This window comes from Coffea arabica, chromosome 3e, assembly GCF_036785885.1.
Source record: "Coffea arabica cultivar ET-39 chromosome 3e, Coffea Arabica ET-39 HiFi, whole genome shotgun sequence".
Lineage (NCBI taxonomy): Eukaryota > Viridiplantae > Streptophyta > Magnoliopsida > Gentianales > Rubiaceae > Coffea > Coffea arabica.
The window spans coordinates 8,016,645-8,044,213 of NC_092315.1; the positions used below are offsets into that span (position 1 = coordinate 8,016,645).

At 35.7% G+C, this 27,569-nt stretch overlaps 1 protein-coding gene and 1 long non-coding RNA gene across 3 annotated transcripts; both read right to left on the reverse strand.

Annotated features, from left to right (window-relative positions):
* Window positions 1-588: 588 nt before the first annotated feature.
* Window positions 589-22,157, reverse strand: LOC113736349 (beta-galactosidase 9-like). Of its 2 annotated transcripts, none has more exons than XM_027263278.2 (20): window positions 22,048-22,157; window positions 21,726-21,933; window positions 20,327-20,422; window positions 20,113-20,225; window positions 19,624-19,690; window positions 19,197-19,289; window positions 18,552-18,695; window positions 18,196-18,284; window positions 16,247-16,352; window positions 15,721-15,808; window positions 15,451-15,572; window positions 13,329-13,523; window positions 12,434-12,666; window positions 9,546-9,661; window positions 8,740-8,837; window positions 8,169-8,279; window positions 3,265-3,375; window positions 2,810-3,018; window positions 2,258-2,606; window positions 589-1,339 (listed from the first exon to the last, which is right to left on the reverse strand). In XM_027263278.2, exons 2-20 carry the CDS (start codon window positions 21,918-21,920, stop codon window positions 1,202-1,204), a joined length of 2,673 nt encoding a protein of 890 aa, XP_027119079.1. In that variant the 5' UTR covers window positions 21,921-21,933; window positions 22,048-22,157; the 3' UTR covers window positions 589-1,201. The 2 variants fall into 2 exon arrangements, with proteins under 2 accessions (XP_027119079.1, XP_027119080.1); XM_027263279.2 differs by having other exon boundaries at window positions 22,056-22,074.
* A 1,924-nt stretch (window positions 22,158-24,081) lies between these two features.
* On the reverse strand, window positions 24,082-26,425 carry LOC113736351 (uncharacterized). The gene is made up of 2 exons (XR_003459681.2): window positions 24,595-26,425; window positions 24,082-24,493 (listed from the first exon to the last, which is right to left on the reverse strand). It is a non-coding gene; the product is annotated as an uncharacterized lncRNA (long non-coding RNA).
* Between the last annotated feature and the right edge of the window lie 1,144 nt (window positions 26,426-27,569).

Here is a 27,569-nt window from a genome sequence, read left to right on the forward strand (position 1 = left end):
AATATAGTTTACGGAAAGTGAGCTGCATTAATTGTCCTAAGATGAGCTCTAAATCAGCTCCTGTGCAAAGTGCCTCTAATCGTTGTCAAATCGATTCGTTATCAATCAGAGTCTTTTTTTTTTTGGACACGACAACTATTGTATAACCTATTTATTCTTAGACTAAGAAAAAGCTTGTAGACCATACTAGATCAATGGAGTGTTTTGACACAATTTTTAGATTTTTTTTACTGCAAATAAAATTTAAACTCCCACTTACAACCCAAGTAAGGTCTTAAAACCCACCTTAATGCCACTGAGCTAAGCTCAAATAGTTAGTTATCAGTCACTGTCTATCATAGCATTCTCGAAACCATTCACTTCTCGAACTAGGCATCACATACCAGAGGGTAGTCGAAGTGCTTCTTCAAGTCCCCACAACTACAAAATTAAATCTATATTATTGGATTCAAGACCTCTTTTTTTAAAAAAAAAAAAAAAAAAAAACCTACTCCATATAATTATCAATTTACGGTAACATTTCATCTATCATCATTTGTTGAAATCCAAATCTAAACAAAGTGATGCTAACATATTTTTTGGCCAAACTTGCCCAATAAAAAGAGTAAAATCTATTAATACCAAATTTATTTATTTATTTGTATTTCCTTTTTATAACTACACATCACTAGGCGTACAATGCCCATACTTATTGCCATTGCAAGTGAGTGATCAAACTTACAGACACACCCAAAGGTCATATGGGAGGTGTTTGGTTTGCATTCCAGTATCGAATTCATAAACCCGAGTATGGTTTTTCATCATTCCCCCACACAAGTTCGGCTGGGAAGTGTAATGGCTCTGTGATCAAGCAACTTCCTGCACAATGATAGAAATATCTCCAAGAGGGTAAACACCCATAGCCAACAACAGTGTTGGTGGATGGCCTTCAACTTTTAAATCGTGACTGGGGGAAATATCTGGAAATGTTCAATTCATCGCACCGATAATTGTTTAGCTTTAAAAGCATACAAGTTGGTGCTGCATTTGGTTTTCTGTGAATTTAGGGCAGCGCAGTCAAGTCATACGAGAAAAAGAACATACTACTACTATCCAACTCTTTTACTCACAAGAAATTTCTTTCTTTCTTTTTTGCTGTTGCCTTGGAGCTGCATGATAGGCTCACAGCAGGGAGCTTAATTAATCATGTTGCATGGTCTCATCACTTCATAGCTGAAGAGCTATTGGAACTTGATGAGCACCTAGCCTGGACAGCCAACGTCTTGACGGTACCTCGACATGGATCTCCGAACACAGCATTCGACACTCGAACAGAACAGCTGTTTCTTCCCTTACAAGCCTGCAAAAATGAGAAAATCTTAATCAGTGTTTTGATTAACCAACATGCTTTTGATTAGTGTTCATGAACCTCCATGCAATATGTGTGCCCCAGACTATTTATTAGAGGCGAATGGCATTTAGTAAATGCTAGACATCACAGCACTGTGTAGTGAAAGAAGAAGAAGTAGAAATGATAATAATTATAATAATAATTATAATAATAATTATAATAATAATAACCATTAATAAACTAGACTTAACAAATTTTGACCTCAATGTACCCCAAGCAAACAAGTTTTTTGATAAACATTGTTCTGATCTCTGAAAGCCAGAAAGGTTGCAAAAGCACCTTTGGCTAACAGGTTTGAGGAGTGTCAATTGTACACTGACCACCCTTGCAAGCAGATAGATAACCATATATTCTAATGCTTGACCTACTAGTTTACAATAGAAACCTTCAGCACACCAAGGTTTGGACTGACAGTTTCTTGCTAATCTATAAACAAGTAAACTTATGATATGCCCATCACTCATATGGCAAACAGATGACAAGCAGAATACTTGAAACTTGTCTAAGGCAGTATCTAAGAGTATAGCGCAATCCAAATGGATTTGTCTGAATCAAAAGGTATTATTACAAGTAAATAAAACAAAGCTACAGTAGTTTTTAGTTCAATGGTTATACCGATGAACAAACAGATAAATGAAAAAAGTCATTTGCACATTAGACATCCTTCAGTGAGTATACTATATACTAGGATTCAAATATTAACTTTCCTTCAGATCCTAAAACGTACCATGCTATCCTCATGAAATTCGCCTTTTTTTTCCCTTCAAATCAACTTGGTTATGTATCTTCTAATGACATTTATCTGCTTTCTTATAGAATGACAGCTGCCTGATGCTTACACTTCCTACAAGAATTATAAGGACGTACCTCAGAAACCAAAGACAGAGAGTTGGATGCGTGGCAGCTTCCTAACGCAAAAACCTGGCACCTGCCTTTAGGAGTCCCATAGCTTGCAAATTCTATCGAGGAGATTGAATAGCCATCTTCACACTTCAAGTTCATTAGAGGTGCCATATCACTCTCTGACAGTTTTCCATCTTTGATCTCTGGATCAGACCATATATCTAGAGGTGGATAGTGTTTCTCTGACACTTGACCACAAATGGTTTCTGAGAAGCGTAATTTAATAGACACATCAAATGGAGTCTTCTCTGTTTCCTCAAAGATGACGAGTAAATTGTCAGACTTCTGCAACCATGATCTTGGAATGTGGTACCTAGATTTTCCATAAATAATTAGCAGTTAGAGGGGCAATCAAAATGCTGCGTAAACTTGATGGCATTTTAAACCAATGAATGCAGCTGCACACATTGGACTGAAGGAAAGAAAATTAAACCACTAAGTCAACAAAAAAAAAAGATAACATAAAAAGCGACATGAATGCACAATATCAATTCAACTAAGTGTGCATGATACTACCAGACTTGAGTTGGTTCCCCACAGTTAGTTGCACACTTGTCAGAATCATAAGCACCACGATAATCACAGGTTTGTTGGCAACCATTTTTGGGAGCAGCAAGAGTCCAATATCTTCCTATGTGGTGGCCATTTACCCAAACCTGACCTTTTCCCATGCTGCTTAAATCAAGAGCAACTGGATCTGTCCCAGCAGGAGCATCAAAATGTGTCTGCATGTTTGCCAAAAGAGAATATGTGAGAGAAATCTGAGAATTACTATCATACTAACAACAATTTAATCTAACAAATTGCCTATAGCCCATAGGGGAAACTACTGAAAAGAGAAAGGAAAAAGAACAAGCTTCTAAGCGGTAATTTTGCTTCCAAATTCATTATGCATTGCTTGGAAAAGACGCAATCATGCATGATCTCCAGTGACAGTGTTGCAAGTACTGGTTAAATAGAGATAGAGTTACCTTGTACCAAGAAAAGATGGATGACATTGCACCATGAGGCAACTCATTCCATCTGGAATTCATGCTTTGATCAGGAGCATATATTCTCTCATACTCACCCTTAAGCCCAACCTGAAACCAAATATACAGGAAACAAAGGCTTGACTGGATTACATCTTCATATTATAGATCCTAGCAGGTCAATCATGTATGTGAAAGAACATGAACTTCAAGACCACAGATTTGGCAGAACAAGGATACAAAGTCGGCCAAAATGTACTACGGAGTACATTCTAGAGAAGAACTCCAAGATATTTAGAAAATAGCTGTGTTCTTTTTTGCCAATTATCCTTGCTCAGCTCCCGAACTTTTGATACCTCTTTGTTCAGCTTTGTATATTTTTCCTTTCTTCTGTCACAGTTTTTAATGTCGTGATTGTGGCAAGAATGGTTTTAGGACAAAAATTACCTCAAGTCCGAGTAACTTGAAAATCTTCTGATTTTGGAATAACCAATCAGGTGACATCCTACATTTAAAGCTGATTGGGAAAACACAGAAGCGCTCACCACATAAAATTCAGAGAGAAATTCTTGCCTTGACAGGCCCTCTTTAAGAATCAAGTTTGTCATTGTTCATTTATAAGTTTCAACTCAGCTGTCTCAGTTATTCCTAGCTCAACCAAGGGAAAAATTCCTCCAAGGAAGAGGTCCTTCCCCTTTTTACTATTGGAACATACACTTTTATTGCCCCCAGTACTAGCAGTACAGACAAGTATTACGATGACTTATTTGAAGGAAACGCAGCAGAAACAGAAGCCATAGTGCTTGCAAAACCAAAACAAGAATGGTACAATAGTCTGGACTCCGAGTGACTGACTATGGATTCGATGAAAATGAATGTCTGTGCAGTACTATATAGCGTCCCTGGACTTCTTATATGAGACACAATTTGGATTTAAGTGATGTGCTCTCTCATCCAGGGAAAAAGCAAAAAAAAAAAAAAAGACAATAAAATGGTGCCCCAAATGCCACTTGAATGAGTCAGATAAGCTTTTGTCTTTGATAGCATTTTCAAAACTAAATTTCTTCTCTTTTCAACATTTGTCACTGTTAACAGGTATTTTGGGAGGAAAACATCTAGTCCCCGTATTATGAGTGACTAACTAGTATTTATAAGAGTACAAACCTAACCAACTATTTACAAGAATACCCTTACTAATTTATTATCTACAAGAATACTGATATTCTTCTAACACTCCCCCTCAAGTTGGCACATATATATCATAAGCACCCAACTTGTTACAAATGTATTTCATCCTAGAGCCCCCTAAATTCTTGGTAAACAAATCAGTCAATTGATCTACAGACGGTACATGAGATGTCTTGATGACTCCGTCAAGCAATTTCTCTCGAATGAAGTGACAATCAATTTCAATATGTTTTGTCCTTTCATGAAACACTGGATTAGACGCAATATGGACAGCAGCCTGATTGTCACAAACTAAATTCATAGGCTGTTTATGCTCAAACTCAATTTCAAGTAACATGCTCTTCAACCAAAACCAACTCATACACAGTGTGAGCCATAGCGCGGTATTCAGATTCTGCACTTGATCTGGAGACAACTATTTGCTTCTTACTCTTCCACGACACTAAATTACCGCCAACAAATACACAATATTCTGTGGTCGATCTTCGATCTAAGGCAGAACCAGCCCAATCTGCATCACTATATCCTTCAATATCAGTGTGTCCATGATTTTGATACAGCAACCCTTTTTCAGGAGCACTCTTAAGATACCTGAGAATCCGTATAACAGCATCCCAATAACTAGTACGAGGGGTATCAAGAAATTGACTCACAACACTCATTACAAACGAAATGTCAGGTCTCGTTACAGTGAGATAATTTAATTTACACACAAGTCTTCGATATTGCCTAGGATTATCTAGTAATTTACCTTGTTCTCCTACTAATTTCACATTAGGATCCATAGGAGTATCCACAGGTCGGCAACCTAGCATCCCAACTTCACTCAGCATATCAAGTACATATTTTCTTTGACATAAATAAATCCCATATTTAGACCGAGCTACCTCAATACCCAGAAAATACTATAGATGACCTAAATCCTTTGTCTGAAAGTTTGCCTGCAAATTGGATTTAAGTTTTTGAATCCCCACAACATCATCACCTGTAATCACAATATCTTTCACATAAACAACTAATAAAATTTTACTAGCATTAAAATGCCGATAAAATACAGAATGATCTACTCCACATCTTGTCAAACCGAATTCCATGACAACACTACTAAACCGGCCAAACCAGGCTCTCGGAGACTGTTTCAATCCATATAAGGATTTTTTCAAACGACAAACCAACCGCGAATTCTCCCCCTGAACAACAAATCCAGGAGGTTGTTCCATATATACCTCTTCTTCCAAATCTTCATGCAGAAATGCATTTTTCACATCCAACTGATGCAATGGCCAATTGTAAGTTGCTGCCAAAGAAATAAGAAAACGAACCGAGGTAATTTTTGCAACAGGAGAAAATGTTTCTAAGTAGTCTACTCCATATACCTGAGTAAATCCTCTAGCTACCAGACGAACTTTCAATCTATCAATAGAACCATTAGACTGCACTTTTATATTGTACACCCATTTACAACCAACAACAGGCTTACCTGAATGACGAGGGACAAGATCCCAAGTACCATTTTGTTCCAAAGCAGACATCTCTTCTTGCATAGCTAATCTCCAACCAGGATGATTAAGAGCATAGGTAATAGATTTAGGAATGGAGATAGAATCAAGGGAAGCAACAAAAGAAGAATATGACATAGAGAGACGAGAATAAGAAGCAAAATTAGAAATAGGATGGAAAGTACAATGTCTCTTACCTTTGCGTAAAGCAATAGAAAGATCTAACTCAGAGGAGGGCGTCATACCTAGATTTGAAGATTGAGAGTTAATTGGTGAAGTGCGTGGCATATCAGGAACTTTCTCAACCATAAAACGACGAGAGTAAACTTGAAGATGAGGACGAGATAATCGAGCTATGGAATCTGGTGGACTAGATAACTCAAGTAATAAAGGGGAAGGGACTGGTAAAACAGGAGAGGAAAAAGAGTGACACTGGTCTAACTTACAAGGCATACTGTGTTTGATAAAATATGGAGTGGATTCAAAGAACGTAACATCAGCACAAGTAAAAAATCGATTTAAAACTGGACTGTAACATCTATACCCTTTTTGCGCTCGTGCGTATCCTAAGAAAATACACTTAATAGCACGAGAATCTAATTTATCCACCCCGGGAGCAAGCTGATGAACAAAGCACACACATCCAAAAATACGAGGAGGTAATTTAAACACAGGTTCATGAGGAAAAAGAATGGAGTGAGGTAATTGACCTCCAAGAATATTAGATGGCATGCGATTAATTAAATAACATACAGTTAGAACTGCATCACTCCAAAATTGTTTGGGCACATTCATGTGCAACAACAGTGTTCGAGCAATTTCGATTAAATGTCCAATTTTTCTTTCAGCAACTCCATTCTGTTGTGGAGTGTGAGGACAAAAGGACTGATGAATAATACCAGACTTAGTCATAAAGGTATTAAAAGGAGTGGAAAAATATTCTTTAGCATTATCACTGCAAAGTATACGTACAGGCATACCAAATTGATTCTTTATTTCTGTAACAAATGCACAAAAAATGGAATATAGTTCTGAACGATCTTTCATTAAATAAAGTCATGTAACTCTTGAAAAATCATCAACAAAGATTACAAACTATTTAAAGCCTAACTTTGAAGTGACTCGACTAGGACCCCAAACATCAGAATGAACTAACAAAAAGGGTTCAGAAACCCGTTTATTGACTCTAGGAGCAAAAGAAACACGATGATGCTTCCCAAACTGACAAGACTCACATTCTAACGAAAACAACTGACTCAAAGTAGGAACCAACTTTTTCAAATTTTGTAGAGACGGAGACCCAAACGACAGTGAATTTCAAGAGGAGAAACAGTAGCAGGACATGCAATCGGACTATTAGAGTTGAGAAAATAAGGACCATTATGCTCATGCCCTCTACCAATCGTCCTCTTTGTTTTCAAATCCTGAATGACAACAGAATCAGGAGAAAAAATAACTGAACACTGTAGAAATTTAGTAAGCTTACTAACAGACATTAGATTAAAGGGCAAATCGGATACGTAAAGAACAGAAGACAGCGGAAGAGATGGATTAATTTCTACAGTGCCTAGTCCTTTAACTTTAGTGGTAGATCCATCAGCTAAAGTAACATGAGGAAGGAAGTAGACTCTTGAAAATTAGAAAAGTTTTTAGAGGTACCTGACATATGATCAGTAGCCCCGGAATCAATAATCCATGAGTCATTAACTTTTTGTGCTAAAGAAACAGAGGGAAGAGATGCGTGATTTGTAGCTTGGTACTGTAGGAATTTAACATAATTTTCCTCGGATATAGTAACAGTCTTCTGGGAACTCGATTCAACTTGGTCAGTGGTAACCGCATTAACAAACCTTTCAACCATAGCGAATAGCACTTTAAACCAAAGAAAGGGTCAAAACTCAAGATGAACAGTACACCGTGAACAGTGCTGCGCCATGAACAGTGCCGCGATGAACAATGCGGATGAACAGTACTTTTGCTAGATGTTTAACCCTAACCCTAGGACTTTTGCTCTAATACCATGTTAACAGGTATTTTGAGAGGAAAACATCTAGTCCCCATATTATGAATGACTAACTAGTATTTATAAGAGTACAAACCTAACCAACTATTTACAAGAATACCCTTATTAATTTATTATCTACAAGAATACTGATATTCTTCTAACAGTCACAAAGGTAAAGTGTACAGCAGGATTCATCTTGAGTTTAGTTTTACCTGGTAAGTCCAGAATGAGTTAGTAAGATCAACATCCCCACTTTTACAGCCAGTGAGTTTGATAGGACCCCTGAACCCTGCTCCATCTTTTTCAAGGAAGGCACCATAGTTCTGACAGAATGACAAGAAAATTGACATCCACATTAGATAAAGTCACTTTTTCAAATTTTAATTATTTCTATATCAGATTTAGAGATTGAAAAGAAGGCCAACTACGAAAAATGACATAAAAATTTATGAGGCAAGGCAAGAGTTGGCCCATATACAGACACTAGATAAGCAAAAAAAAAAAAAAATTAGCATTCCTCTGTCCTTTATTCACGAAGATTTAAATAATTCTGGAACCAGCAACATGTAACTGTAATCCCAGTTGTCAAATTAACTAATTTCTGCTGGAAGTAGAGGAGACAAGGCATAGGGAAGGATGAATGAAATTGAGATATAGGATCCAAATAAATGTCAAAATAAACAGGAACTAGAAAGATAATAGTGTTTCCAGAAAAACAGATTATCTAGTCCTTTTTGGGGTTCAAAATGTCCTTCTACACACTATGCTTCCGAGACAGAATACCTGCAATCCCACAGTTTGGGATAAGAGGACTATGTCATTGTATCCTTCAGTAAGTTGAACAGGCTGCGCCACCTTGATCCACTTTCCTTTTGCACTACCTTTACTTCCAACAGTCATTAGAAAATGCAACGAAAATTTGAAGCACAGTCAGAAATATAGGAAGACGAATGAGAACGAGAGTCCAGAAACTACGGAAAAACACAAGTGAGTAAGCAGTTTAACTAAATGGGGCCCTTTAGTCTTTGATAGAATGTTGCAGATAATAGTTTTAGGGTGTAGGAATCAGAACTTATTTCATTCATATGAATTTAAAATATGTGAAATAGCAGCGAGGGTTCTGAAACATTTTATATAGAACTCTATAGTCGATACCATTTTAAACTTGCAAAATTGTACGATATGATACCTTTGCAGTTATGCACAACATGCCACGCTAATTCAAGGAATTGAAGGTTAAACATGCTTATTTTGCAAATAGAGTTAGCACCAAAGGAAGTCCAACATGGTCCACATTGATGCTGCTCAAGTGAGATCATCAAATGGTAGAGAAAACTTTTCACATCCAGACACCAAGAATTAGTCTCAAGGATTACTTTATTCCAAAAGACAAAGTTAATGTCCGCCACAGTCAGCTGAAAGTATGCTGATATAGAAAGCCAAGCCAAAAAAACTATCATTTGACAAAGCTAGACCCAGAAATACCAATGTGCAGAAAGCTAGGCACCAGAAACATCCACATGGAGAAAGGTAGCATCAGTTTGCACTCACGGAGGGATATGAACTATGAAGCACATGATGGTAAGTACCTGCAAGTTTGCCGTTTATGAATATTCTAACCATATCACGCATGCTATGAATCTTAAGTGTTGGTCTAACTTCATTCTTCTCCCAAAACAAGACGTCTTCATCAGATACATATACCCTGCAGTTTGTCAGACATTAGAACAGACCTCATTTAGTGACAAACGTAGTAAAATTGTCAAATTACTTGAGCAAAGTAAACAACCAGGAAAATATATTCTTAAAGCAAAGAATGTGAATGCAAGCAACCATGGGGTAGGGGAAATCAGTATTTGTAGCAAGTTATCCTCTTTCATTACTGAAGTTCTCAGAAAATCAGATTCTTAAAGTTGAGTTACTACCCAATTGAGACTAATTTCCTTTGCAGACAACCAGAAATTTAATAGAAAAAGTGAGATATCTTTGCATCTTAAATGATGATCAAATAAGCATATAAAGTGAGAGATAATCGAAGATAAAAGCTAAGTAAAACCATAGTTTTCTCAAAGATATCTGAATCACATGAAGATGTACCATTCAAGGAATGACAAATGCATTTGCTCATAATACAAGTACAAAACTAAGTACATATAACAGCCACAAAACCAGTGCTTTAATCAAGCTCCAATAAAAATAAAACAATTACCTAATGCCAAAAAAAAAAAAAGAATTCCTTAAAAAGCTAAAGATTTTGCTATGGAAGTCGATAAGGGATACACATGCAGAAAGAATGAAACTTGACTTGGAGTCACCCTCGATCATTTATGGTCACAAAAGACAAACCGTAAGCGGGATATAACAATTGTATATCGTGAACTGGCAGAAACTAAAATTAAATCAAGAAAATGGCGACATCCCGGAATAAAAAAATGAACATCACCACTCTTGTCACAAGGAAAAAATGGCAAGTTCAATAATAGCAAATTATAATAATCTTGCTGATGACCTCATACTCTGGAAGTGCCATTTATCAAACCTAATCCCACCTCCTTACTCAGCAAAATTAAATTTGAAACTCAAACTAGATGAACACTTTACATTGTCATGCCTTTGAACAACTAAGTTTGTCATCTCATGGACAGCTTAAGCATCATTAAGTTCTAGATGTGAAAGTCAATTTTTACTTTGAGATAGACCAAAACTTTGACGACTCCAAGCAACTACTAGCCATATACTTTCTTCTGGACCTTTACCTTCATTATTTAGATGACACACTTATTTTTAGTAGCTAAATTCCTAGGATTGTCAGTCAGGGAACGATATAGTTGCCTCATATAATTCAACATTCTGCAATGTCAATCGCCTCTAAGCTTGTAGATACCTCTTATCGGAGCAGTAATGTCAAAAATACAAAAGACAAACCATATCATAATAGAGGAGACGTGTTACCAAGATAACTGAATAAAGCCTACAATCCATATCGAGAAAAAGGGTAAAAGTTTCAATTATCTTTAGCCACTAACTAAACCTAGAAGAACTCCACAATTCTTAATCCATTGCCTAAAGTGTTGTGTGCATTATTTTCCCCTAGCATAAACTTTTGTACTTGAAATGGAATTTTTCATTCAAGTTTAACAAGAAAATAGGTAAAAGAATAGCTGCAATTAGAGTAAGATAAATGAACCAGTATTAGTGGTAATAATAAAGCACATATACAACCACCACTTCAATGAAGACATGCATTACAAAGTTCCCCTGGCTAAAGTTTAAATTGCAAAGACCAATTACTTCTAAGTTTGTCCACTAAGCATGAATATTATTATGTTTTACACCTTTTGCTTTGAACAGCAGAAAATGGTTAAAGAGATGAATGCAAGTTCCTGCTGTTGAGATTGATACCCCATCTCAGGTATGCTGCTAGACATATGTCTAACGAATTAGTAAATGAGTAAATAAAAGGCATGAGATTAGGTTACAAAACCCACAACTGCAAGAGTTTAGAAAACGAAAGACTGATTTAAAATAGAAAAGAAAGATTGAACTCCATCCAAGCAAAAAGTTTCTGTTCATCTTACAGAGCCAAAACATTCAAAGTCCACAAACTTACCATTTAGTTCACTAGCTATATTCTGCAGAAGTCTTTTATTTCAAAAGTTGAGAATTCTAAATCTTTTAGATGGACTTTATAGCCTAATGCTTAAAATCCAGCACTAGTTGCTTGGTATCAAATTATTATGTTTACATTAGGGGTGCAGAAGATTCAAGCCACTCGCCTGAAAGCTCGCTAGTAGCTTAGTCAACAGCTCAACTGGAGCTCGGCATTGACCAAGCTCAAGTCGAGTTTGAGCTCACAAGTCGAGCTTGAGCTCCGAATTCTAGTACTCAAAGGCTCGACAAGCTCATTTAAGTAGTTGCATTTTTCTAATTAAATTATTAATATCACAAAATTACTCTTTTAGGTACATTGTTTGTGAGATTTACTAAGGAATTAGAACCACTAACTGAGCTTGAGCTTGAGTAATTGAGCTCGATTAGGCTCAACAACTATTTTGAGCCTTTTCGAGTTGAGCTCGAGCATGAGGAGGAACCTTTCAAGTCAAGCTCGAGCTTCAACTCTCAGGCTCATTCGAGCTTGAGCAACCCTCCAGTCATCAAGTTTGAGCTCAACCATAGTGATACTCGAGCTCGACTCGAATGCACCCCTATTTCACATTGTGTAAAACATATATTTTAGCTGTTTCCATTACACCCTCAACACAGGTGGGATTCTAATTTTCTTGGCGAGAATGTGCATTAGAATAACCAACTACAAGAAGACATGACCACAGCCAATGGAAAGTCATAGGAAAATTGGTCATCAAATTGACAGTATCCAACATATCCAGGTAAAATCTGGATAAACATGATAAAAAGTAAATAAATGATAGCTATTGCACAACCAGACCATATAACCGCTTGGGTAAATTCTACATACCTGGTTGTATACCATAAATAGTCAGATAAGTCTTTTGTCAAATTTAAATGTTCTAGGATGCCTTGGAAAGTGACATTGTTGTCACCCCACACACCAATGGGCTCTTCCAAGCTCAACCAGGATTCTGAGATGTGTGCTACCTTTTCCTGGATTGTTGATTGTGCCAAAAAAGAACCATCTTTTGAAAAGGGAACATCAAACCCGACTGTTTTTATGGAAGTTTGGGCCGCAACCTGTTTTAAAAGTGAACATAGCTATACATTAACTTTTGCTGGTCAAAGTAGAAGGACAATGACATGTGAGAGATGTAGTTTCTTACTTAGAAGGATGAACTACAGGATAAAATAAGTCAACAAAAACAAGCAGCAGGTGAAAAGTTAGCATGTGTCAACTGAAGAGAGTTAAAAAAAAAAAAAGGTTGGTTATGAGCTTCCACCAGAATTTCTCCGCTCGAGTCTCGAACAACAAAAAAAAATGACATTTTTTTAATAGTCTTCTATGCAATTAAAATTACCAGTTGGAGAAATCATGGAATTGAAACAGGGTGAAGCAATAGCCATGGAGGAGCTGATACGCGCTCTTCAAAGTAAAAATAGCTAAGACAGATACCAGCCCTCAATAAGTAGTATAGCATGAATGCTTTCCCTTCATAAGAATCATACCTACATCTACTAGTGATAAACAAGTCCGTATAGATTTTGTACCTTAAAAGAGATATATATATCCCATTGGCAGTAACAATCCCATAGCTAAAAAATAAAAATAAAAAGAAGCCCTATAGCTTCTTTTCTTCGAAATCTTTTTGACAACGTGCAACAGAAGTGAAAAAAAAAATACTAATTGATGCATGGTATGGTTATAAATGAAATTCCAAAATGATATTACATCTCCAAACCTTGGCAGTGTTGAAAGCTGTGTTTCGGCAGTTTGGTAAGATACTCACGGACCATGGTGGCAAAGTATATACTTGACCAAGAAATGTCACTGAAGCTGATTTATGTTCATCAATGTTGGCAAGAAACGCCGAGCAGCTCTCATACAAGGATATATTTTGGCCATGGCTCCTTATGTTTCCACGGTACACGTGTGCCTGAAGTTATTAACATAGGCCCCCCATCAAAATCCAAATTCTGAACAGAAATTGTTCAAAGGTTGCTGCCGGTTTGGTTGAGATTGAAAGATAAACACATGAAGGTAGAAAAATTTCGGGTGTCTTTATCACATAATTGTAAGGAAAATTAGCAATGACCAAAGATCCTCCATCTTTACAACTGTCAAATTTTCTCCAAGCTGACTGCACATGCTTACAGATTTATAAGAAAATTTAAAGCCAGATTATTGCAATAATGAGAGTTCTAGAAACTGTAGACATTCTTGAAACTTAATTGATGGTTTAGCAGTGATCCTGTACTTCTTGACGGAGTAACTTCGGCATGTTAAGTTTTATGACATTAATGAAGGCAATGATTGATACTGACAGAAAATTATAGGCTTTGTTAGAATTAGACAACAGTAAACCAGTAGTTCGCGTGGATCTCTGTCATTACTCTTTTTTTTTTGTTCAGTTTTAAGCTTGTCTTATGATGGACTGCTACAGCAAGGAAATATTGATATCTTCACCCAACTAAAGCCTTAGGAATACTAATACGCAACACGAACTTGGGAGTTTCACATGTCTAAAAGTACTATAAGATAATCATTTAACAACTTACCACTTCATTTGACAATCACCAACCATTATAAACTTTCAAGAAATGGAAGAAGAATATTACCATTCAATGTTTGACTAACAGCAGAAATGATGAATACACCATTTGGAGTTCATTAACACGTGAAATAAGCTCTTTTATGGTTGGTTATTATGGTTGGTTAGAGAAACTCCTCCTTTCTCCTCTACCATTCTCCACCAACCAATAACATTACCAGAAAAGCATAAGAGCGTCCTGCACAATCTCCATACATGTCCACTCACTTCTCAAATAATCTATTTCTGATAAACCTGTAAATAACAACTCCAAGCCTTCTCAAAGCAGGCTGAGCACTTTAGTTTGCAAACATACGCGTGAAAGTATTGACACAGGTGAAGGTCAGTATTTAACCTATGACCTCTTACCAATCAATTAATACCATCAACACCCCAATAAATAGGTAAAACCATTCAAGTATGAGAAAGGAAGAAGTGGTCAGAGAAAGTAAGGTAGTCTTAGGAACCATTACTGCCTTCAAGGCTCCAACTAACCAACAAGCCAAGTCAAAGATTAAAATATAGGATATCTAATGTCAAAATAAAATTAAGAAAGTGAAAAACAGACCAAGTAACAGTACTTAATTGCTGTATCTTGAATATTCTCCTGTAATTTGAAAGGAAGAATTTTTATCTCCAAGACTTCTTTCTAAGAATCATCAGGACTACACCATACTGAAGTTTTTTCTTGTCTCTCAATAGTTCATATTGCTGAGACTGTGTATCAAACACGCCATCTTAGATCCTATCTATTATACACCATAAAGTTAAATGCATAGTAGAAAGGAAGTCAAATGCAGGGATGAGTACTCTCAAGGAGAGAAATACTAAAGCTATACATTTTGCATGTCAGGTAACTACTCGTACCTACAGAAAAAAATAAAAAAAAATGAAAAAAAGAACAAGAAGAAGAAGAAGAAGAAAAGACTAGCAAGCACAATAATGAAGGAACATAACAATCTCAATCAAGAAACTTATACAAACTTTGTCACCCAAACTGTTCCTGTTCCTCTTTGATTTGAGAAATCAAGTATGCTTTAGCATACTTTTGGGTAATACGGTATCCCGACTGACCCAAAGCAAAACAAAAAGAAAATCAAAAACACAAAATCCAAATGATTCTTAAATTCCAAAGGAAGATATCTACTGCAGCATTTGTAATGCTCTTTCAAAACTCATAGAAAAAGGTTAGCAGGGAATTATGACTATCAAAATAAGAATGGTTCGACATATACCAACTGCTAAAGTTTGATGACTTCAGATCCCTACTCACCTCCTGCTTTGGCCCCAATTTAATGTAATGAGCTGAATCAGCAGCAGCAAGAGCTGGTTCACATAGCTTTATAGCAGCATGTAGATCTCTCAAATGACCCCATTTAGGTTGGCTTAGCAGTCCTAGGCAGAGAAGAAAGAGATCGTGTTAACTGCTTTCTAACTGAAACTGAGAAGGAAAATAAAAAAGAAAAATTTAGAGCATTCACCTAAGAAGGAAAAGCCTTAAAGTGAAAAGCAAAAAGTCACAGTCAAGCATTACAAAACCTACCATATTCATCAATTGGAGCATCATAGTCATAACTAGTAATCTGATTTGGGCCCCCTGAAGTACGTCCAAAATTTGTCCCACCAAAAAACTGAAACCACAAGCGAGGAAGCCATTTATTGGCTACATTCCCATTAATCTTTTGGTTAACCCCTTAGGAAACTTGCCATACAACTATCCAAATGTTTAAGAGACATTTAGGATGACCATGACAATAAAAGGCTAACTAAGTCAGCTTAACACTGCAAGTTTATAAGGGAAAAAGGCAAATGGTCAAGAAAAGTAAAACAAAGATTTCTTGTTCTTGCAAGTGACCACAGGTTACTATTGATTCTGAGGTAAATGTCAAAACGTTGATAAAAATATCCTTCTTTTGAACATGGATACTGTATGTTTTGAATATGAAAGAAGAAAAATCAGTTAAAAAATTAACTACCATGAGAAAAGCCTTTGTTGTTAGATGCATTAAACAACTAATCCTGCAACTTTGATGACCAGCACTCATATGTCATCCAGTTTGTAACTGTACCATATAATAATTCATAAGGCTTCCACCACGTTGAAAGAAACGAGCAACCGCAAAAGCAATGTCTTCAACAGGCCTGTGTGGGAGTCTCCCTCCCCAACTTGTATACCTTAAGGAAGACAAAGAAAGCAGAAAGAAACATCAGAGCCTTTATTTTATAATTAGTAAACAACTTTGCCCCAAGTAGGTGACAATCGAATTACAAATTTTTGGAAAATGTTTCAAGCACAATTTCATCCCCCTCCCCCCCCCCCCCCCCCCCACACAAAAAAAAAAAAAAGAAAAGCCAAGATTTTCTCTCTATAATTTTGATATTGTATTGCGACAAGCCTCTCATACCATGTCAAAGTTACAAATCGACCCTCTTAAAAGCATATATCATTTAATAAGCTGTCAATCTCCATCAACAAATCTGAAGTACATGAGAACTTTTTGTTGCTAGATTATCTTTTTTCTCTTGAGCCCATCCTCCTAGTCAGTTGCTCCAGCAAATCTTCATTCAAGTTTCTCAAAAAAAGATAATATGAGTACTTATGCAACAGCTCTTAATTAACTACCATTTAAGATATCAGAGCACGATCTCACAAACTAGCAGAGGCTTAATCCTAGAATCTCTTGGTCAACAGGCCTAATGCTGCAAGTATAAACACCATCAATGTCAAAATATCTATTCACCCTTTTTTAAGATAACTTGCTCATCTATCTTCTAATATGTATCTATTCTACAAATGCAAATGAATAAGGAGTCATCTTAAACAACAAGCAGAGAAGTTTACCTAACATAATGCAGTCACTGGACTTCTCAAATTGAGAATGGGGAGAGAGAGAACAAAGAATATGCATCCTTTACCTCATTCGAGACCACTCTGGCCTGTTGGGATGAATCCCAATGATTTCCCACCCACCCTTTCTGATAGAGGGACCCAAAAGATGACCAAATATGGTCAGCCGAGTATTGAAGCTATATATTTAAGCATGTAATTATTTGATTGTGCACTAGGACATGCAACAGTGTCTAGAATATTAGGGAACACAATCTTATAGTTGGCATCATGAGATGTTTAAATTTGGATTCAGCGTCTAAGAGGTAATTCCTGAAGCACTTCTCACCAAAATTATAAATTAAAAAAAAAAGGTGTCTTGATTTTGTGGTTATTTGTTAACAATAGCATCAAGAGATACAATGACAACATTCCCGGAGTCCTCCTCTTTTGGGATTTCTTTTTGTTTTGTGTCCCCAATTTAACTGTTCCATGTCTTTGTGCCCAAATTAATTAATTGCAACTTTCAAACAAATAGCTGCAATATGAGCTGAGTAATAAAAGTGATGGACTCAGTAATCCCAAAGTACATTATCATGTATATTACTCCTAAAAGGCTTCCAATGGAACCAGAAGTTTGAATTTGAGAAGCTGAAGCAAATCTGTTTCATCTCTCTCTCTCTCTCTCTCTCTCAATTTCTTTCCCCCTTTTCTTGGGTTAAGTACATGTTGGTGATGCACGCTGATAGATTTACTGATGATTACTACCTTAAAAGACACTATATTGCATATTAACCTGCAGTCTCGTACAAACTTTTCCCTATTTTATAACACCTAACCACCCCCCAATTTATCCAGCAAGTTATTGGCTAGGAATGATTTATTTAGGCTCAAATATGTTTCTCTCCATCAAGAGTCTATGGGGAAACCACACAAGAGGATTGAAGTGCTTCTAGCACTGGCCTATATTCCATCACCACTTGCAACATTTACAGCCTTTAGGCCTTAGCTGAGTTACCATTTTTTAAGACAAACTTAATAAGAAAGGATCCTTTTAACTCTAGTTGTGAAACAACCACAAGCAGATCTAAAATTTCTTATTCATATCCAACATTCTCCCGTTTCCACCATACATGCAAAAGTATGATATGAATGCTTTAACCTTAAAAACATCAGAAATACTCATCCTACCATCCATCCCAATTTTCGGTCCAAACCATCGGTTTGTTCTGGGAATTTGGCCTGAAACCATCACAGTAGTACCCATTGCAGGCATCTATCTGTCAGATGAAAAATTAAGCTACACAATCAGAGAAGTCAGAAATTTCAGAATCATGTCCAAGCAAGCCAAAGATCTATTGGTATGAGGTGCAAATGCAAAGACTATCTGGTCAATATTTGACCACTAACCCAAACTAAAGGTGTAAAAGCAAAGACTATCAGGTTATCGCTGACCAGTGACCCAGTACTAAACCTATATATTCAAATAAACGAAGAAATAAACAAAATCAAATTGAATGAAACATGTTAGCAGATCAAGGTCTTACAATGTATTCTGGCGCATCAACTTGCTTGCACATGACCCATGGAACATCAGCACCAAGGCCAACAGCCATTTCAGCAGCCCATTTCATATAAGCTTTCCCTTTAGCACCAAAAGAGCTCTCAACATTTCCATATTCATTTTCAATCTGATCAAAGACATTTACAGGTTACAAGAAGTTATATAACTGCTAAATTAGGGGCAGAAAGACTTGAAGTGTTGGCATTGCGAAGCTAACATGAGAATGTTTGAAAATTTTGTTTTTCTTCTCCAGTTCCCCCCTGCCCCCCCACCAAAAACAAAAAAAAAGTGATTTCCTCAGCAAGAAACTGATTGCTTCAGAGAAGTGTAACACAAGGACAGATGGACAAACTATAATATATACTATAGCACATGCTGAGAATGCACCATGCACCAGCAAAACCACAAATATAAACAAGCAGAAAGACAGACAGAGAGACAGAGAGAGAGAGGAAAATGACAGAATCCAACTCAATTGTATAATAAAACCACAATCACAAACACAGTCCAAGAGTTAAAGCCACTTTAGCTGAGCTAATGTGTGCTTTAGTTAGCAAGCACATTCAGTTATTTGACACGTAATATGTAATTGAGAAAAGATTCTAAAGGTAATAACTTTGTATACCACCTGCAACATAATGATAGGACCACCTTGCCATGAGAAGAGTGACTCTGCTCGCATTAGATCCACAATCTTTTTAACAAACCGCTGCATCTCCTCCTAGCAGAAGTATGACACTGTGTAAATCATAAATGGTGCCAATCCTAGGCTTACAATAGTCCATTCTGATTTGGACCAGGAAAATAGGGATAACAAGGTTCTCTTTCCCGTTGGACAAAGACCACCAATATGGTGATGAAGCAAAAGTAATATAGTAGAGAGCCAGAAGTCTTGTTCTGTTTCTATTTGACAAAGACTGCGATCATATGATGAAACTCGAGTAACATAGTGGAGAAAACCACAAGCAGTAGACATCCAAAAGCAAAAAGTCGAGTTATTACCAGCAATAACTAAGATGCCTAAATAAATCATGAGTGTTACTCGTTGCTTTTACCTTGAAGGGTGCATTATCAGTCCGAAATTCTATACCAGGGATATCGCGCAGCCAAACTGGAAATCCCCTGCAAAAAAAAAGAACATCATAAGCAATCGACATATTAATTGTTTAAATATGCTTTGCTTGGTGAAAATATTTATCATTGAGAGCTATAAACTGTCAACCCATGCATTTCATAGAACAAACCTTCCACTTTTTGCTAGTAGGTGTTAACTGTAGGCTCCAATTATTTGGGCATTATGCAAGTCAAAGTAGGATTTATTTATTGGTTGGGAGCAACTTTTACATATTTGACAATAATTGAAGATGGTTGTGGAGTTCCCTAGTAGGTAAGAGCCTTTGAAAAGGTAAGTACACCAGGTCATTCTTTTTTCTTTTTCTGTTGTGTTACATGAATATAAAAATGGACGACATTGATGATGTATATATAAGGTATCATATGCTCAAAAGAAAAAAAAATCATCAGAATGAGAAAGAAGGTGCAACCCAAAGTTCCATTCTGCACAAACATAAGGACCAATTCGAAGAAGGAGGTAGAGTCCACTTGAACCAACTAGCTTGGCAAATTTGACAATGTCGTATCTGCCTTCAAAGTTGTACTGAAAAGGCAATTCATAAATGTAAACAATGTAAACATGTATGTATGTCCATAAATCCTTCACAAGTAAAGCCATGCACACAAATGCCGAGACATTCCTACCTGTCCTTTAATTGGTTCATGAACATTCCAGAATGCATATGTTTCAATTACATCTGCTCCTCCTTCCTTGCTCTTTGCTATAAGATCTGGCCACATCTAAAATCGCATAACAACTCCCATAAGAACTCAATCAGGACATGAACAAACTTGGCTAACAAACCAGAAATATTACATCTGGACCACAAGGGGAAAGGTGAAAAACAAAAAATTACTAAATTGAGAAGTCAGACAAAGAAAGGTTTTCACCTCTCCAGTTTCAGTTAATCTTTAAATGTAGTTAATCCTTCGTTAGCTGATATAAAGCGGTACTATATGCGAGCACTAACTAATGGTTGATAACAGATATATTCCTTCCTTCCCTTTTCTCCAAGCCTCTCAACTGGATTCTCTAATAATGGTGAAGAAGCTAGTCATAAAAACTTCTAGAAATCATATTTGCAAAAAAACATATAAATTTTCATAAGGCCAGTTTCTACTTTTTATCTTACTATTTCTAGAGTACTCCATAATGAATTAGCAACCCATGAATTGTATTATACAGCTCCAAATGTTTGTGATTTGAATATGATTCTAATCCAAGGTACTAAAAATTCTCAGAAAAGCAAAAGAGAAAAGGAGAAAAATACTTAGAAGATTCAGTGAAAAGGATGCATTTGGAGCTCTATTCTAATTAATAATCCGCAAACAGGGCTAAAAGATGAACAAACTATTCGATGCTTAATTTTGAGCTCAGCTCGGCTATGTTACTGGGATTCTTCACTTCGCCCTGCCGAACCTGTGTCGGAGTCTACATTTTGCACTAGAGTACCCGTGTCAATGGACTCCCATACCCAAGTCCGAGTAACATAGCAGCTCGTTAAGAGCCCTTTCAACCGTGGTTTGCCAACTAATCAAGCCAAACATGAACAACATTGATTGTTCATTAAAGTTTCAAGCTTGGCTCAAGCTCAACTTGATTAGCATAATATTTGAATTTAATATGTAAACACTCAACCTACTTGAGCTCGCTTCAGGCTCAGCTCGATAAAAGCCAGCTTGAGTTTGGCTCCACATATAAAAAAAGCCGATTTTGACCATAATATCAAGGTCATTATAATAAACAAACTACTTGTTAACCTTGATTAGGCTTGTTAACACCCATAACTGTCCATGATGACCCTCACAACCAAATATCAGAAACTAATGCACTATTTATTGATTAACTAAAATAGCGCTCCAAGCTCAAATTTCCAATTATATTCTTATGAAAAAGTATCTAGCATAAATAAATAGCAACCAATTCAAGTGAGGTAATTCAAGCTACTTATCAAGAAAAAAGTAACTAATTCAAGCTGATGATCCAATCATCTAAGAAGGAAATTCACTACTTCCAGCATGGAGAATTATAGCTATGACTTACCTCGGCAGTGGCGCGAGGGTAGTGAATTCCGGCGGAGATGAGCATACGGCGTTTTCCGTCAATAATTACAGCTCTGTGATCGTAACTGACATTAAACGGCTTGAAATACTCGCCGCCGGCGAGGAGTGCCAATTGCAACGTCAACGCCGCCGTAATCATCAGCCATTGCAGCAGCATTCTTCTCCCAACCACCATTTTCCACTTCTGTCTTTTCTCCACAACGAATAAAACACACAATTTTTAGGATAGAATTTCGTAGTAGGAGTATTTAAAAAATGGAAAGAAAAAAAAGAGAGAGAGAGAGAGAGAGAGAGATTAGTACAACGTTACATCAGTGTCAGAGGAAGAGTTCCGGCAGTTGAAGTAAAGGAGTGACGTGGACAAGGAAGACTTGTGAAGTGGATAATGTTGATTGCCTCCAGAAGTAGCAGTACTAATTGACCAATTTACCCCGTCACAAAGAATTTCTTTTTTTTTAATTTTTTGAACAGGATAGAGATGTAAATGAGTCTAATCAAGCAAAATATTCTAATATTAAACTTATTTGATTATTTTAATGAAGTTAAAATTTTATTCAATTTTAACTTATTTATTTGTTGAACATAACTTAAACGAATTTTTTATCTAATTTAAAAGTTATTAAACATAAAATATTATTTATATTTGATTTGACTAGTTGGTAAATCAAAAGTGAACAAACTCTTATCAAGTCGAGATCGATTCGAGTATAAAATAATTGGATTCATCTTTCAGCTCTAATTAACTGGAGTAAAGAAAGAAATAATTTTTCTTTTTCTTTTATATATTAGTATCATATTTTAATTGTAGAAGCAAATGTAGAACACATATGCCGATGGAATAGGATCAAATAAACTTTCACTTCAGAGGTCAATTTTCAATTTTTTGTGGTAACGTTCTTCTAAGTCGGGTTCTAAAATTACTACCACGGGCCATGCCTACCCTCTCAATCCAAGTTGATACTCTCGCCCATTTATATTGCTATTTTCTAGACTTTTTATTAAAAAAAAATGTATATACCATAGGGATTTGATATATGTGAAATAAAAAGATAATTAAAGAATGTGTTCATAAAAAACGTAAAAATTTATTGAAAAAAAATTGCAATACAAACAGGTTGAGAGTACAATATATATATATATATATATATATATATATATATATATACACACACAATTTTTAAATTGAAATTGTATTGATCCCGAAACAATTGTACTAATAAGAAGTTCTTCTTGTTTTGATGCTAATACTCATCAGTGTCCTAGTACTAAGTGAATGTTTTTTTATTTTCGTTTCAATATTTTGTTTAAACAGAACTTTTTAGCACTTTAGTTGTAGTAATGGAACACGTAAAAGAACAAGATTGAAGTAGCTAACCTAACATGGAACTAGAAAAACGTTGAAGCATAGACAATTGAAAGTTCCAATTAAAGGTAGAATAGTCAAGGATGGCAACAAGTAGAGTAGAACAAAAAATAGAGGGTTTTATATCAAAAGTTACTCGTATTTTAGTGCATAATCGACGTAGATATTAGCACAATTAAAAGAATGTGATGACAAATAAGTTAAGAAATTTTCTCTTGTAGTAAGATTAATCTTAGATCACTCTTACAGCTACCAAGTACGAGTTGAAGATGCATGTTCTTTCTTGTGCTTGTGGAAGCTATTATTTACTTGACAAGTAAATAGTCTGTCAAGCAATAATTGGAGAAATATTCTTTTTAAGCAAGATTAGTTTTATTAATCTTTCTTTACATTCATTCTTGTTCGACTGATGTACACTTGAGGGTGCAAAAGGCTTGCCATCCTCAAGTAATGTGTAAGAAGGAAAAGAAAGGGCTGCTTCTGGAGGAAGTGGATGTGATGTTGGAGAAATGATTTTCACCATGTAATTGCAGTTGGAAGAAATTGAGGCACCAAAGACGATGGCTGTGCTTAAAAGCTTGAATGATCAGAAGTGAGGCAAACAGTTTTAATGGTTTCTAATGGGGAATTTGAGGTGTATTAGGTAAGTAAAGATAAATGTTGCACTTGAGGTTTCTATTGATTCACCAACTTCATTCCTCATTGACATCTTTATTACTTCTTCACTGCGTTTTTCCTTTCAATTTTTGCTGGCATAGTCAAGAACTTGCTTCCTTGGTAAAAGGCAAATGCAAAGACATCCTTTAGATGCATGGTCTATAAAATCCAACATATGAGCAGGGAAGGGACATGGTCATATCGATGTCACCCTTAAAAGTTCAAGAATGGAGAGCATATATCGTGACTTTACTCCCCTCAAAGAACAAAAAGTAGAATGAAACCACCACAAATCAATACCAGGTAATGGAGGAGATAAAGAAAATGCAGTAGATTCATTAGATAAAACGCTCAACGATGATCCGAAAAAGAATTAGCACCCAACTTTCCAAATCCCCTAAAAACTGAAGGAAACTGAAATGGATCAATCACATGCATAGAACTAGGTTCTTCGCTAAAGTGACCCCTTTCCTGCTGCAGATAACCATTTAGCTCTCCACAATCTAATTCTCTCACCATTCAGTCAACCACATCGCCAAAGAGCTCTCCTTTTCATCCCAGACAAGCGCTGCCTCCATTTGTTCCCAGCAAAGATAGTGGACCAAAGATTTGCTTGGGCGGTTCTCATGAATAATCCAGCTACATGCAGAACAAAAATAAGCTTGTCTTAGAGAGTACAAGAAGCCAATGCAGAACTATTTCTTGTCTCTGTTAATCTTTTCTTGTGTCTGCAGTGAAAAATATAATGTCATGAGCTTAAGAACTCTAGGGTACCTATAGGTGAAATAAAATCCAGGAGCAGTAGAAACAACACACAAACTAATATTACCATCTGTTTTTGCAGTGGTCAAATACATGTGCAAATATGATACTACCAACATGGTGAACTGCACCTTTCTTTCCAGAAAAATGCACATTTAGTTTTCAAAGCCTAAGATGTTGATGATAAGGGAGTTCCCATTAACTGGATAAGATTAAGACTCATTATGGTCTTGATATTTGTCTGCCAATCCACACTACCAATGTCAATAAATCTGTAATTGCAGAGGAACAAATTGTTTGAACAATAGGTAACCAACTCAGAGAGGCATAACAACATATTCAATGCAAAGAGATCTGCAAGTTCAAGCGTCTTTAACTGCTGCTATTTGGCTTACTGAATCATGACCAGCATATGACCAAATCATCTTTTTCCCCATGAATACTGGATATTCAGAGTCTTTTCAAGAACTATGTCATTCTTGGAAGAAACACTGCATTAAGTACAAAAAAGTAAGAAGACTGAAGTTCATAATACCAAAAGCAGACATTTAATTGCTCACCTCTCCACAATTCTTTAAAACAAGTTGCAAATATAGAATTGAACCATAATCCTTCCCTAACTTATCAGAATGTTCTGAAAGACTTGCATAAGCCTCTTCTGCTATAGCAACTTTCCTTGCAATATCATCATACCAATATAATAATTGACCGCATTACATAAAGAAACCACTAATCTGTTAGAAGTCATTGATAGTAGCAACAGAAACCACCAGTTATCAAGGATCAAGGCCCTGCTCTTATCTGCTTTAGAAGTTCAATTCAACAATTAAAACATCATTTTCCTACCAGCAAACAACCCTATGAATCTGGCAATTCCAACTACAATAAAGAAAAGGACAAAGAAAACAAAGAAGTTAGTCTAAACTGATAAATCTGCACAATCACCAAATCCAATTGAAACTTTGCAGTCACAGAAAGATGGAGCTCACATCATACCTTCCAAATATTGAATCTAAAGCTTACCTTCTGTAACAAGAACATGAATCCTGTCACTCTGCCCGGAAAAGATTATTCCTACAGTGCAAGGTGCACACAACATAACACCAACCATTAATTCGTATCATCTTTGCGTGAGTGGTCCAAAATCCCAGAAATGACACATACCAAATCTTCTTTTCTAGACCTCAATCTCAAATCAAAATTCTTTCTTTTACGGTTTAAAATATATATATACACACACACACACACATATACATACATACACTCTTTGATGAACTTTGATTAGTCTGTTAAAATTAGGTATCAAAAGGAATTGTAATTTGGTAAATACTTTACATACTGTCGCATCAGGAAAGAAATTTAAAGAAGCTTGATAAACCTGAACACTTCAAATAATCAAACTTCTTGACAAGAATTTCTCGTTTAAATTAAAGGGTCATCAATTAAATTCCAAATAAACATGACATGTAAATAAGCAACAAGAAATTTCAAGAAACCCAAAATAAAAGGCTGGTTTTGGAGAAATTAATGAAGGGAAATCAACTTATCTTGCAGGGATAATTGGGAGAACAAGAGCTGAAGGTGAAGGTGGGGAATCAGAGAACCACTGCACGCAAAAATGATAAGAGTTAGCTGCTTGGAAGTGTGAAACCCCTTTGCACTTCCACAGTCAAAGCTCCAGACTTTAGCCAAATGCCCAATTTTTCTTTCTTCCCATCTGCATATAATATTTATAAAAGGAGAAAGGCTACGTTCCACCTAACCCTAGTGGTTTAAGCCAAGGTTAACATGAAATAAAATTGGAATTCATTATGGTGATTCTGTCCATATTTGCAGACTTTGGAGAATTTTTCTTGTGACAGCTAAAAAGGAAGAATCTTGATTTTCAAAATTTTGCCTTAGTCTTGAAGGCGTGATAATATTCTCACGCCTTGTGGGGATAAGGGTATATCTTCTTTTTTTTTTTTTTTTTTTTTACGATAAGGGTTTAGGTTGGTTAATCATAAATACCAATAAGGGGTTATGTGTAATTATCACACATACTGGTCTCCCAAACTACATTGTAAAAATTATTATATAGCCTATTCGGTGACTTCCCATGAGAAAATAAGGCCAGAGAAAAGTTTAATTGGAATAGCTTTTAGGATGAACAATGTAATTTTATAGCCACATAATTATAGCTTAAATTTTTTAGATCTTTCAAAATCATATCCGGTTTGACAATGTATCCAAAAGTAACGTGATGACATATAAACATAATTATATATATATATATATATATATATATATATATATATATATATATATATATATATGTTTATTTGCAATTAAAGTATTTTTGTAATTATTTAGAATCATGTAAACATGGTTATCTAAGCAAAGTTCCACCTTTCAAGAGTAAACATGAGGTTGTAATTATAGAATACTCTATATCACACACCAAAAAAGTACAAACCATGAAGTTTCAACCTAGTTTTCATGAAAAATAAAATAAAATTTATTTTGCTCACATTTTAATTCCATCTTTTGCATCTATCACTATTTCCATGTTGTATTTTAGTTAATTGTTAATTCAAATTAAAACTTGTTTGAACTTTCATTATATTAGAGTTATATCGTAATTACCATTCAATGGTGCAAAATGGGAGTTACAAATATTAATATTGAAGCCTTATTTTCCTTTTTTTTTGTTTTTGATGCATTTCGTTTGCATGAAAGTCGAATGAATAGCTAAAAAAAATTCACTTACACTTTATTCGTAAATCTTTCGTATTTTAGACGATTTTAGGCACTTATATAGTTTTATTACTACCTATAAATTGCAATTTCTCTATAACTTCTTTTATTTGAATATGTTAAGCTATATAAATTTAATTCATTTTTTTTTACAGGCAAAGATGATTTTTTTTGTCCAAAAATTAGTAGTGGTTGCCTAATGTTTACATTAAACACTAACAACCACATCCTATTCTAATCAAAATCTTTTATTAGTTTTTTCAACTTTGCTCTATCACTTTCTAGTATTGCTTTGTTACCATTATC

Excerpts from the sequence above, each read along its gene's own strand:
- LOC113736349 (XM_027263278.2), bottom strand. The coding sequence starts at position 21,920 with ATGGTGGTTGGGAGAAGAATGCTGCTGCAATGGCTGATGATTACGGCG. Across the intron at positions 20,423-21,725 it reads ACCCTCGCGCCACTGCCGAG|ATGTGGCCAGATCTTATAGC; the intron begins GTAAGTCATAGC and ends ATGCGATTTTAG. Across the intron at positions 18,696-19,196 it reads GTCCTATCATTATGTTGCAG|ATTGAAAATGAATATGGAAA; the intron begins GTGGTATACAAA and ends GTCTTTGATCAG.